The 12,758-nt window shown below is 38.5% G+C and overlaps 1 protein-coding gene across 1 annotated transcript; it reads right to left on the reverse strand.

The window, feature by feature from the left end:
* Positions 1 to 2,441: 2,441 nt before the first annotated feature.
* On the reverse strand, positions 2,442 to 11,886 carry LOC116065959 (cytosolic 5'-nucleotidase 1A-like). The gene is made up of 6 exons (XM_031321640.2): positions 11,609 to 11,886; positions 11,290 to 11,457; positions 6,555 to 6,684; positions 6,250 to 6,372; positions 5,139 to 5,320; positions 2,442 to 3,920 (listed from the first exon to the last, which is right to left on the reverse strand). Exons 1-6 carry the CDS (start codon positions 11,720 to 11,722, stop codon positions 3,555 to 3,557), a joined length of 1,083 nt encoding a protein of 360 aa, XP_031177500.1. The 5' UTR covers positions 11,723 to 11,886; the 3' UTR covers positions 2,442 to 3,554.
* Between the last annotated feature and the right edge of the window lie 872 nt (positions 11,887 to 12,758).

The raw sequence follows: 12,758 nt of genomic DNA on the forward strand, positions 1-12,758 counted from the left end.
GTGTCTATAGTCTATAGTACATTTGTATTGTCTTCCTTTGTTTTTATAACTTAACTTTGCACAGCACTAGGTTGGTTTTAAATGGGCTTGACTTGACTATTTTAGTCCAAGAAGCATAAACCTCAGATATTAATAATATCATATTATGAATATATCTGGGACCGCAGGATAGCTCATTAACTTCCAATTAGGCCTAATGTTAGTTCAGTGAATGCAGAGTGATTTGCATTTTATTCTTGCTGTGCTTTGCAGTGATGTTTTGGTACCTGGAAAAATAGGCCGAGTGGGAGCTCAGTTATTAAAAAAAGAGGAAATATAGGCGAAAACAACTTCAGCATTCAGCAAACTCACTGCAAATACACACAACACAACCAAATACATAAATGCGCTGCAAATAAAAAACGATGCAAAAAGAAAAGCACACAAACCCAGAAAAAAGAAGCGATGCAAAAAGAAAAACAACTTCATTAATTTGACAACACATGCACAGCATTCAGCAAACGCGCTGCAAATACACACAACACAACCAAATACACAAACGCGCTGCAAATAAAAAACGATGCAAAAAGAAAAGCACGCAAACCCAGAAAACAAATGCAACAAAAAAAACACGGCATCCAGATTACACAACGGAAGTTCTCCAGACCTCTAGAGCAACTAGTGGAACAGCTGGATTTTCAACCCCATGGGGGTCACAAAATAAGTGATCAATCTGTATTCATATTGTGGAGCAATTTGCTCTTGAAATACAAAAAACAGACAGGATTTCTAGTCCCTCCCTGTTAGTAAACCAGCTAATTTACCGTGGGATTTATCAAACTGAATAAATCCCGCCCGCACATATAAACACAAAACTGCTTTGCTAACTCCAACATGTTGTAAGTAAGACATCTGCTGAAAAAGTTATTGTATTCATTAGCATGATTGCCGTACTGTTTAGTTCAAAAACATCCAAAACACCAAAGTATGAAGACATAGGGACCAGACACCAGCTTTTGTTTTGAAAAGTCGAAGCTCGGGACGGCACCAGCCGGGAGGGCATGAGACGGGAGTGTAGGCTGTATATTAATAATATATTATATTAGGCTATGTTATTAATAATAATAATATGAATTTAATACACAGTCTATGGACGGGAGGGCATGAGACGGGAGTTCTCTTTTTACTATGACAAAAAAACGCTGCATCCAGATTACACAACGGAAGTTCTCCAGTCAAGTGCTTCTAATATCCTTCACTGGTCTCCGTCCAGAGCAACGGGATGTGTTGGTCCATTCTTATATACAGTCTATGGTTTTTTTTGTTGCATTTGTTTTCAGGGTTTGTGTGCTTTTCTTTTTGCATCGTTTTTTATTTGCAGCGCGTTTGTGTATTTGGTTGTGTTGTGTGTATTTGTTTGCTGAATGCTGTGCATGTGTTGTCAAATTAATGAAGTTGTTTTTCTTTTTGCATCGCTTCTTTTTTCTGGGTTTGTGTGCTTTTCTTTTTATTTGCAGTGCGTTTATGTATTTGGTTGTGTTGTGTGTATTTGCAGCGCGTTTGCTGAATGCTGCACGTGTTGTCAAATTAATTAAGTTGTTTTCTTAATTTGCTTGTGTTTTGTCTATTTGTATGTGTTTTCTTAAGTTGCAGGGCGTTTGCCCCTGTCGGCCACCGTATAAAACGGTCTTCTCCCCCTCTTTTCCATTCTTCTGTAGACTATATACTTGTAGAATATATAAAACGTATAGCCTACACAAAAAATGGGGCTTCCTCGGTTGGTCCTCCTGTCTGGAAAATCCCAATCTAGTTAAACAGGAGCTCCCCCTTGTGGCTTCTTTCATCACGTACAAGATGAGAGTCGATCTTCATCAGCTGAGGTTGGACTGACACTGAGGAACACATTGAGGTTTATTGACAGCAGTGGTGGAATGTGACTAAGTACATTTACTCAAGTACTGTACTGAAGTACGCATTTGAGGTACTTGTACTTTACTTGACTTTTCACTTTTCATGCCACTTTCTACTTCTACTCCACTACATTTCAGAGAGAAATCTTGTACATAATCTTGTAAATCTTTTTACTCCACTACATTAATCTAACAGCTTTAGTTACTAGTTGATTTACAAACTAAGATTTTTGCACATAAAACACATGTAGTTAGTAAAAGATCTGAATACTTCATTCACCACTGGTAATAAGGACAGATCCACCCCAAGATAAGCTTCTGAAGTTTGATCTTTCAAATTTACTTTCACAGGGAAGTGACTCCTCACCAAACACGAGTTTGCAAGCAAGCAGTTTAAAGCATTAAAAAGTATATTTCTCTCTGAAATGTAGTGAAGTAGAAGTATCAAGTAGAATACAATTGCCATAATCAAATAAAGTACATTATTTTGAAAGTGTATTAAAGTAAATGTACTTAACTACTTTCAACAAAAAAATGAAGAAGACAAGCCACTGGGATTCCTCCACATTCCTTTACTCCTCTGCACTCAACGCTTAAAAGCAAGCTAGTAATCAGATTATAGAAAAGTGAATTGGTGCAAACATCATGTTATTGTGTACTTAAGTACAATGAATGCAAAAAATTGCATGATCCGGCACTGAGAAACTTTAGCACACGATATAAAAATGTACAAACAAGTGTTACTGGAGAACTCCTTGACGACATTTAGTTCTGAAAACAATTACATATTTTTGCAACATGAAATACATAAAATGCAATCTGCAAACATTTACAGTACATGTAGTCAGTCCTATATAAAAACACTATAATGTGATAGAAAAGTGTAGTTACAGTGTGCTGCCTGACTGATATCCAGACACTTGAAAAGTGTAAACAACTTGCAGAACATTAGTTTAAAAGTTGGAGGAAAACTATAAAAAGTTTTATAGTTTGTGCACATCAACAGCAAAAACAGTAACAAAGAAAAACAGCATCACTGTTCCTTGTAAGCCATAGACATTCTACTCTTATAAATGTCCCTTTAAAACTAATTGCTGATATCAGTATGTCCCATTAAATGTGCAAAGTCAATCCCAAAAACGTTGGAAATTTTTAGTTTCAAACTGGCTGGTGAATTTTAAGTCTATGAAAGAGCCAAAGCCGAAAAAAAAAAAAACTACTACTACAGCAGATACATTCTCCCACCTTGGTAACACTGAATATACCAAGGGTCAATAGCCAAAACCAAGATAAATAAAATAAATGTGTTTATCCTATAAAAGTGTAAAGAAAATGACAAACTCAAACGTAAACAAGAAAAGTAATCTCAAAACAGTTAGATGAATCTGGTGTTTCTCTTCCAGAACAGTATCAAGTGAAATAGTGTGTGGCGTCTAGCGTAACTCTGAAAATACATTCCACCACTCATCAATAATACTCTAGCTAGCCTAAAGAAAACAGTAGAAAATATTTTATAATATCCCAAAAAATTTCGCAGAAAATATTACCAATTAATTTGCTAATTTCTCCATAAATTCTGTTATTCTTTTAACAGAGACATTTCCTGAATCTCATTATACGCAGGTGACAATGTGGTGCATATTTCATTTTGCAACCATTTTTAGGTTATTCCTTTTTTGCAGGCTGCTCGATGAGTTTCCCCTTGTGGTACTTCTGTCCGATCCCGTAGGGGACGTGAGCAGATATGGTGCCCATTTCATTGGCCCCCTGAATGTGAAACATCTGGTCGTCAAAGTAGATGTGCGGTTTTATTTTCTGCAGCAGGGGCCCTTTAGGAGCCCCGGCCAGGAAGAGAGCCTCATCGATCTCCAGGCCCCAGCTGCGGAGAGTCTTCAGGACGCGAGCCCCGGAGCTGGCAGCACTGCGGGCCGTCACCAGGTAGGTTCGGATGGGACAGTTCATGCGCTCGTTCTTGGCGTAGAATTTTCTCTGGAGCTTCCCCAGAGCCTCCAGGAAACACTTTAAGGGACCCTGAAAGAGCCAAAGAATTGAGTTAATTCAAACAGTTTTAATAATAAGGAACACAGGTAAATAGAGGGAAGAGGAACGTAATGCACAAACACACAAAAGGGCACACATGGACAAAAAGGAAGCCCCAGTTGATTTAAAACTTACAGCCAGTAGAGCAAGTTCCTCAACTCTGCAGACATTTTCCAGAGCCTTGTATCACCCATACAGGTGTTGTTGTAACAGCCAACAGATTTGGTGAACTCTTCGGTTCAGTTTGTTTGCTTCTTAGTGTGATCAATTTCTTTGTATTTCGCTGAATCGTGTTTTATTTATTGTTAATATTTACTGTAAATTGTGGAGGTCCATAAGTCTCTAACTTCTTGACCTCTCCTATCACATGGGTTTTATTTGTAATCTGGTTTTATGCTGTTGTATATATCTGCATAAAAAAAGCTAAACAATTCATATTAGACGAGTCCCCCTGGGGAATCTATTAGGACTTGATCAACTAAAGGGAGATACATTTGGATGGAAAACAATGATCGGCAGTACTTTCTATTTATTTTGGGTTTATTCTTGTCAAGGTTGAAAAGCTAGCGAAATAGCAATTCAGCCATCGGAGCACAATGAATACATTACTACAATCTACTGAAACCCAGACTGAGGAACTTGTTTAACCCTCGTGTTGTCCTCCCCGGTCAAAACTGAAAATCAGCTTTTAAAAACATTTTTATCGCCTTGTTTGATGCTTTTTTAATGCCGTTTTCAAGGCTTTAAATGCTTTTTCTCGCTTTTGTCATTTTCTTTTCTTTCATTTTTTAAAAACATTTTAATTGTACTTGCGAAGAGCGTTTTATGAAACCATCCATGTTATTTTTGGGCACATTTTTGTTGAAAGAAACCCATATTTCTGATATAAAAAACTTTGAAAACGGGGCAAACTTGACCCGAGGAAAACAGGAGGGTTAAGAATGTGAATGGCAGAGTGAAACACTAGATCTACAGTATACTATGAAGATGTAACTAAAAAAGAAAACTCTCAACAATCCGAAAAAAATTCTATATGATTTCGAAAGAATGTTTCTGTAGCTGCGATTAGAGAGGAAGGATCAACACTAGATAACACAACTTCCTTAAAAAACATAAAGATCAATATAAGGCTATTTTGTATACAGCCTATTCTGGATATACAGTCTGCACATAGTCATCTTGAAGTACATAGACACAAGCATCCGTTACCTGAGCGAGAGGTTTGTTCTCAAACTCCTTCTCGTGCTCAAAGAAAGTGTCCAGGCCGTGTTGCTTCACGATTATCTCGGACTCGTCCGAGAAGAGGACGGCGTCGCCATCAAACGCCACTCTCAGCTGAGTTTCGCTCAAAGTCTCCGTTTGTGTCATGAACATTGTGGCTGCAGCAATGCCTGAAGGAGGGGAGGGTTGGTTACAAATATGCTTTTTGGAATGTGCATCCATCGCTATGTTTAATGGAGAAAATGTGATACCTCACAGTGGCAGGCTTCTTCAACTTCCTATTTTATTAACAATGTTTTAACTGCCATGTTAGGTTTGATTATTGATACCTCTGTCTCCTTCAATGAAGACATTCAAATGTTATATCTACACAGTTCAGCCAACGCGGTACCACAGCTACCACGACATTAAAAAGGAAGATTCTGAAAGATTTCTTATTTCCTACCCAAAAGACACTGCTTTGTTTGGGAATCAGTTATAGATGTAACACTGAAGTCTTCACATTACTGACGCACTATCTTTCTTTTTGGAACAAGTGGAATTTTTTTAAGATTTGTTAGTATGGAAATAGAATCTAACATATGCCTCCTTCTGTGATGACTATATAAAATGTAAAATTATAAATTGTAAAATGTATAAAATTTATTAAAAAAATTCCCATCACAATTTGTCAGAGCCAAAAGTGATGTCTAGAAATACCTTGTTTTGAACAACCAACAGGCAAAAACATAGATACAAACTGTACAGATAAAAGCAGTAAATCCTCAAAATTGCGATGCAAGAACCGGCAAATGTTTAGCAATTTTACTTGATAAGCGAACATTTTCTGTTAAACACACATCACATTTGAATGTCAGTGTTTCATATCTGTTTGTTTTGTGTGTATTTAAACGACAGGGAGCCATAAATCACACGCCGTCTTCAACCAGCTCCTTCTTCCTGCACAGCGTGGGGTCGAGGTTTCCCTTAACAGTGTGAATGAGTCACACACAAGTCACCATGCAAGTATGTAAATATCAGATACATCTTGAGGCTGCTGAAAGTAATATTAGGAACGTTATAGAAATCAGGGTTATAACCCAACAGCAATATCACTTACCTTCCTCTATGGCCTCTGTGACTTTCTCTGAGTCCTTGGAGAGGTAAAGGTTTGTCATGTAGGCCTTCAGGTAGCCTATAGGACTTTTCCCTCCGGTCATACAGAATCTCTCTATAGTCAAATCTGAAAGTATAAAAGCAAGTTGGAGATGTGTGGAGAAAAAAGTCCCACTCTAATTACACTAGAACAGCTCTTCTTCATTTCTAGTGTGTAATGAGACTCGGTGCTGCTCTTGATTATTCCTGTTGCTGCAGTGGGCGAGCCGCCGCCGTGCTAAACAATTAACAATGTCTGCTTTAGCGTACCGTAGTGATTAATGCTGTTTATGAGGCGCACTCCAACCTGGGCATGGTTGTTAGTCATTAAGACGATGTCAAACAGCTCCTCGCTGTCTGGGTAGAGCTTCCTCAGTCGAGAGTTGACATTCATCAGCGCCTGCGTTAGAGGACGGATTGCTTTACATCAGAAACCAGGATGTTCCATCAGAGCGTTCAACACAAGGTTACAACACAAACATTACAACAATGTACCATTGATTTCTTTTAGTTGAAGAGAACATCAAGGCATTAAAACAACACTGAAACAAAGAAATGTGTTTTATAAACCACCAACACTTTCATCAGGGCGTTTTGTAAGTCTTTGTATGGTCATGCATTACACAGATGACTAAAGCAGACTACTAAATTGGCCAGGCTGACAAATGGCACGATGTTAGCTTATCACGGATATATTGGTATCGGTGTATACCTGCTCTGCTATATAAGTAACAAGATATTAGAGAACAGATATGCTGAGGATATGTTTGAGGTAGTTTGTGATGCCTTGAGACCATTTGTCCACACAGAGCACTGATAAGTTTATTTTTCATGTGTACAATATGTCGTTATGCCTTACATATTTCAAATTCAACAGCACCACAAATTAAAGATTTCAAATGGCCATAAAGTTGAATCAACACATCTTTAAAACTGTTTAAATAAAACCTTTATAACCTTCATGAAAGTAGGATTTATTACAGGACTGTTGTATTAGACTTTACTTGTTTTAGCTAGGTGTACCTGATAAACCAGCAACTGAGCGTATATCAACAATTTGAAGAAATTACAACTTCTATGCTGGTAATTTTGCAAAAGACATAGTTTTAAAAATGCATGCAAACATTTAACAATTTACAATTTTTAATCAACCATTATAGGAAGATGTACAGTAGTTTAGCACCTCCCTCATCCTTCAAAAAATCCTAACCATGTTGAATTGTTTTGGTTGAAGAATGTTGTGATTTCATGATTTGCATGACTGCATTCCAAGAAGAAGTAAAGCAGTTTCAAAGGCAGAGTTTTTGATAGGGATTTTCCTTATTTTGTCTCGGCACTATACATATTAAGCAGCAGGAGAAAGTCTGGATTGGTTTGTCTTTAAAGCTCCATTGTGTAATTTTTTTTGTTGATTCTTAGCAAAAAAAACCTTTGTTCTTTCACACATATGTGCTCATTCATGTGTAATTACTTCCACCAACTAATCAAAGTATTCTCGTAAGCGTAGAATCTGCCATTCAGAATCATTCAGAATACATACTGTCGGTACACGATCCGTTCTGCCTGCACTATCCGCAAGATAATACTGTTTTACGTATCCATACGACCTGCACGATCTGTTCCACAGTAGCCTATGGCTAGCCTCCACCGGGAAGCTAACGTTAGTTTAGCTAACAGCTAATTCGGCTAACCGCTAGCTGACAGCTAGATTCAGTCTAAAATAACGTTAACTCAAACGTAATGGGAAAAGCAGGCTACAGCTAAATTAAGACTTCACAGTAATAACAATAAAGACAAGTATTGAGTGATTGTATTTCAAATGAGCACAAGTAAAGTAGAACTGACGTAACAGCTGTTATATATGTTAGGTGTTTGTTATATATGTCAACGTTTATTTTCAAGTTTTATTTTGAGGGTCTTTTAAAGTTATTACATGCTGTCTCAGCTAGCAGTTAGCCGAATTAGCTGTTAGCTAAACTAACGTTAGCTTGCCTGTGGAGGCTAACGGCAGACCGCTACAATCAGCTAGCAGTTAGCCGAATTAGCTGTTAGCTAAACTAACGTTAGCTTGGCTGTCGACCGGAAGCGTGGAACAGATCGTGCAGTGTCGTAAATCCTCGTACAACCGCGCATGCGCGAACATTTTGCGCATGTGCAGAACGGATCGTGCAGGCAGAACGGATCGTGTACCGACACATACCAAAGCCCGTCTACGGAAAGCCGTTCCACTCCCTATTAAGCCCCATTGTACCTACTTTGGTTGCAGTTCCACCAGAGTTCCACTGGGGGTGATCACGGTCCAGTGCAAAATGAATGGGACTCTATGGAGCTAGACGGCTAAATTTGTCTCTTTCGCCTGATTGTCGTTGAGAAATCTCAGATTTGATTGTAGTTTTTGCAAGTTCAACATGGGTTATAGGTCAAAAGTTGAATGAACGAGTACTTATGCCCTTTCGATTTGTTACAGGTTGAGTCGTTGTTGCCCATAACACGCTAGCATTCTGCTAATGAATGCTGATTGGTCAGTGAAGGACAGATTACGATCGGAGATCCCGCTTGACGGCATCCGAAGCAGAACCAGAATGCCAGAGTGAATATTTCGGCGTGGTCTTTAAAACATTAGCAAACCTCTTTCTAGCACGTGTATTAACAGGGAGAGTCTAACCTGTCAGCTGTGTTGTCGATGCCTCGAGAGAAAAAAGGAAGCGACTCAAAGCTTGCCGTAAAGCAGAATCTCTGGCCGTATATGTGTATGACGTCATTGACATTTTAAAAGGTTTTTTAGAACAAAAAAGCCACTTTAAAAAAATCTAACACCCAGCAGTGTGTATTTTCTTAGCCTCCCCTTTCAAATGCAACATTCAAATTACCAGACAAAAAATGATATCCTGAGAAAAGTGGATTTTGAGGGGTATGCTCCATAGAGTCCCATTCATTCTGCACTGGCCTGTGAGCGCCCCCTATATGGAACTCTGGTGGAACTGCAACCAGTTCAGAAGCCGGAAGTAACGAGAGAGTGGAACTTCTTCCCTTATTAGAAATTCTTTGCACATACTGTCGGTACACGATCCGTTCTGCCTGCACGATCCGTTCTGCACATGCGCAAGATAATACTGTTTTACGTATCCATACGACCTGCACGATCTGTTCCACGCTAGCCTATGGCTAGCCTCCACCGGGAAGCTAACGTTAGTTTAGCTAACAGCTAATTCGGCTAACCGCTAGCTGACAGCTAGATTCAGTCTAAAATAACGTTAACTCAAACGTAATGGGAAAAGCAGGCTACAGCTAAATTAAGACTTCACAGTAATAACAATAAAGACAAGTATTGAGTGATTGTATTTTAAATGAGCACAAGTAAAGTAGAACTGACGTAACAGCTGTTATATATGTCAACGTTTATTTTCAAGTTTTATTTTCAGGGTCTTTTAAAGTTATTACATGCTGTCTCAGCTAGCAGTTAGCCGAATTAGCTGTTAGCTAAACTAACGTTAGCTTGGCTGTCGACCGGAAGCGTGGAACAGATCGTGCAGTGTCGTAAATCCTCGTACAACCGCGCATGCGCGAACATTTTGCGCATGTGCAGAACGGATCGTGCAGGCAGAACGGATCGTGTACCGACACATACCATGTTGCCCCTCCATCTTTAAAATACGTTAGCCAAAGAGGGACATACCTCCGCGTTTCGCGCTTTTACACTCAGTGGTGCCGTGACGAATGCCAGGGAGGGAGGGGGAGAAGATTACTCAGCGACTGCCGGCAGATTTGAAAGCCTGTTGAAGATGGAGCGCCTATCTAGGACATGTAACAGAGTCGACAAGGAAGTGAAAAAGAGAATTAAACGCGACAGGCAAAGCAACAAGACCAAAGTTAATATTGGAGTGGCTTTTCCAAGATGGAAAGAGCTCATAAGGAGCAAGGATTTTAAAAGGGACACCGACGTTGCCTGCTTTCTTCTCGACAGGTAATTCTGCCTATTTGTGTAAATTCAAAGTTTTATAGTTGCTTGGCTAACTATATAGCATGGTTGTGCATAACGCTAGAACGACGTCTAGGATACTTTTCCTTGTGTCAATGATGAAAAAGGATTGTCTACCTTGTAACATAAACGTAATCATATGTGTCGTGATTTCCCTGGCAGACAACTCACGTCATGGAGTTGTAACATAGCTACAGCTAGAACAGCTGCGTGTAAACGATGGAGATACTAAGAGCTAATTTCGGTTTCATTGACATTGTCCCATACTGCTCAGAGAAATTTATTAAACACACAAACCTCCGTTGCTTCTCTCCTACGCTGTAAACATTGCCTTACACTATTAATCTCGTACAATATACAGAATAACAATAGCACTGATACTCTAACATTAGCTTGCATATGTTTGGGGTAGCTGATGTTAGCAATGAAATGGTACCAAAATAACGTGAAACTATTATTACACTGGAAGGAACACTCACAGATAAAGTCGTACTTCTTGGAATAATACGGCCACCGTAGGAGTTATAACGCGCTCGGATATGGGAGGGGTTAGAAAATAATATTCAATAGGTTGTCATGTACAATTTTACCGCTAGGTGGGAGTAATTTTTACACAATGTAGCTTTAAATGAGGAATTTTACAAGTCAGTGAGGAAGCTCCATCATATGAGAGGTGGATGATATCTGACATTAAAAATAATGAATAAACAGATAATTAAGCTGTGTGAAAATTAGGTGAGAAATAGTGTCTTTTTGATATAGGTTTATGATTGTACTGGATCTGATGGTGCCAAAACTCAAACACTTGCCTTTACATGACTTATGTATGTACATGATTGAAGTGTAACAAGGCTTTACGTTTTTAACACAAAAACTAGAGTCTAGATGTGCAGTCCATTATCAGACACCACTGTAGGTTTTTGACAGGTTTTTCCTGTCAGCAGTGATATTTAGCAATACATCTCAGGCACTACCACACCCTGCAGACACTTGCAGATGGTTAACACTACCGGGACTCAGGCCTACCTTGACGAAGGGGAAAGCAACTCCTGGCATCAGAGGATCGTTTTCATGCTCCACCTGATAAGCCACGTACTGCTCTAATCCTTCGTCCTCATAGATTTTCCTCTCTGCCACCATGTCGAAGAGGGTGCGAGACGAGACGGCGATGGTGACAGCATACTGGGGTTTGGGCTGTTAAGTAGATGGAAAACATGAAATGTGCGTACAATGCTAGGCTTGTCTAGCACTTATGAAGGCACAAATTGTATGCAAGAACGTATACGTGAAGCTTAAGACACAAGCTTAACGTTATGGTAATACAACTTTTCATGGAAATACTTACAGGTCTTGGCTTGTTTGTTTTGAGGCTGTCAAAAAACGCTTTGGTAGCAGCCCAGTCTCTTTCCGCTCCGATGTCTTCAGTTGGAGCTGAATTGTTTGGTTTGACTTCACACATTTTTTTATAAACGTTTGTAACTTAAGTCGTAAGCCTGTAATAAACCGCGATTGAATGCAAGGCAAGCTGCAGCTTGTAACAAAACTTTGCGGAAATGTATTTTTTTAACCTCAGTGGGCATGTCCCCAAGCAGTGACGTAAGCAGGGCTCGGCTTCACTTGAACTTGGTTGGCTGGTGCTGGTGACGGATCCCATGTCAACATTCTTGTGTCATTTTGGTTTGGGGCGTAACAATAAGCATATTCGTCACATTTTTCAGAGAAAGAATGCAGTTGTGCCAAAGGCTTGGCTTCTACTGTATAAGTACTGTGTTTCTAACAAAGCTAGTACACCTCAAAATTTTACATAACATATACCCTACTAATCACCTTGTTGCTAGATTTACCGACATTGACTCTTCCTGTACATTTTGTAAACAGAATATTGAAACAATATCTCACCTTTTTTTTGATTGTGAAATCTCCAAAAGATTTTGGACAGATTTGGAGTCTCATTTTTTTGAACCCACCAACTTTATCTACTCCTTTAATCTTAAAGATATCATATGTTTACGATAATTCAGGTAATGGTGCTCTTGAGTATCTAATAAATTTAGTTATTCTGTATGCAAAATTCTATATTCACAAGCAGAAATTTTCTAACTCATCTCCTAATTTTGTACCTTTTCTCATAGAATTTAAATCTCTACTGAAGTCACTTAGAACGTTGGATAACATACAAAAGTATTAAAATTGTGGAAACCGTAGAGCTTTTTTCCCTGAAACCTCTGACTAACTGTTAATTTATATCTTCTTGTACTTTTAATTTTTTATTTATTTATTTATTTTTTATGTCTGTTATTTCTTTTATATTTTTTTTGTTATTTCTCATTTGTATTGCTTCGTATGTTTCTATATGTATATACATACATATTTTTTATTATTTTCATAAGTTTGTGCACTTGTTGTTCACGTGCTATCATTGCTTACCTGATTATTTGTAAACTACATTTTGTCAATAAAAAAAAATAAAATAAAAAAAATAAAAAAATTTGGTT

The sequence above is a fragment of the Sander lucioperca genome, chromosome 19 (assembly GCF_008315115.2).
Source record: "Sander lucioperca isolate FBNREF2018 chromosome 19, SLUC_FBN_1.2, whole genome shotgun sequence".
Lineage (NCBI taxonomy): Eukaryota > Metazoa > Chordata > Actinopteri > Perciformes > Percidae > Sander > Sander lucioperca.

Bases quoted from the DNA above. Each gene is read 5' to 3' on its own strand.
- LOC116065959 (XM_031321640.2), bottom strand. From the start codon at position 11,722: ATGTGTGAAGTCAAACCAAACAATTCAGCTCCAACTGAAGACATCGGA. The intron at 11,458-11,608 runs GTAAGTATTTCC...TCTACTTAACAG, and splicing joins AAACAAACAAGCCAAGACCT to CCCAAACCCCAGTATGCTGT. The intron at 3,921-5,138 runs GTAACGGATGCT...TGGCTCTTTCAG, and splicing joins AGAACAAACCTCTCGCTCAG to GGTCCCTTAAAGTGTTTCCT.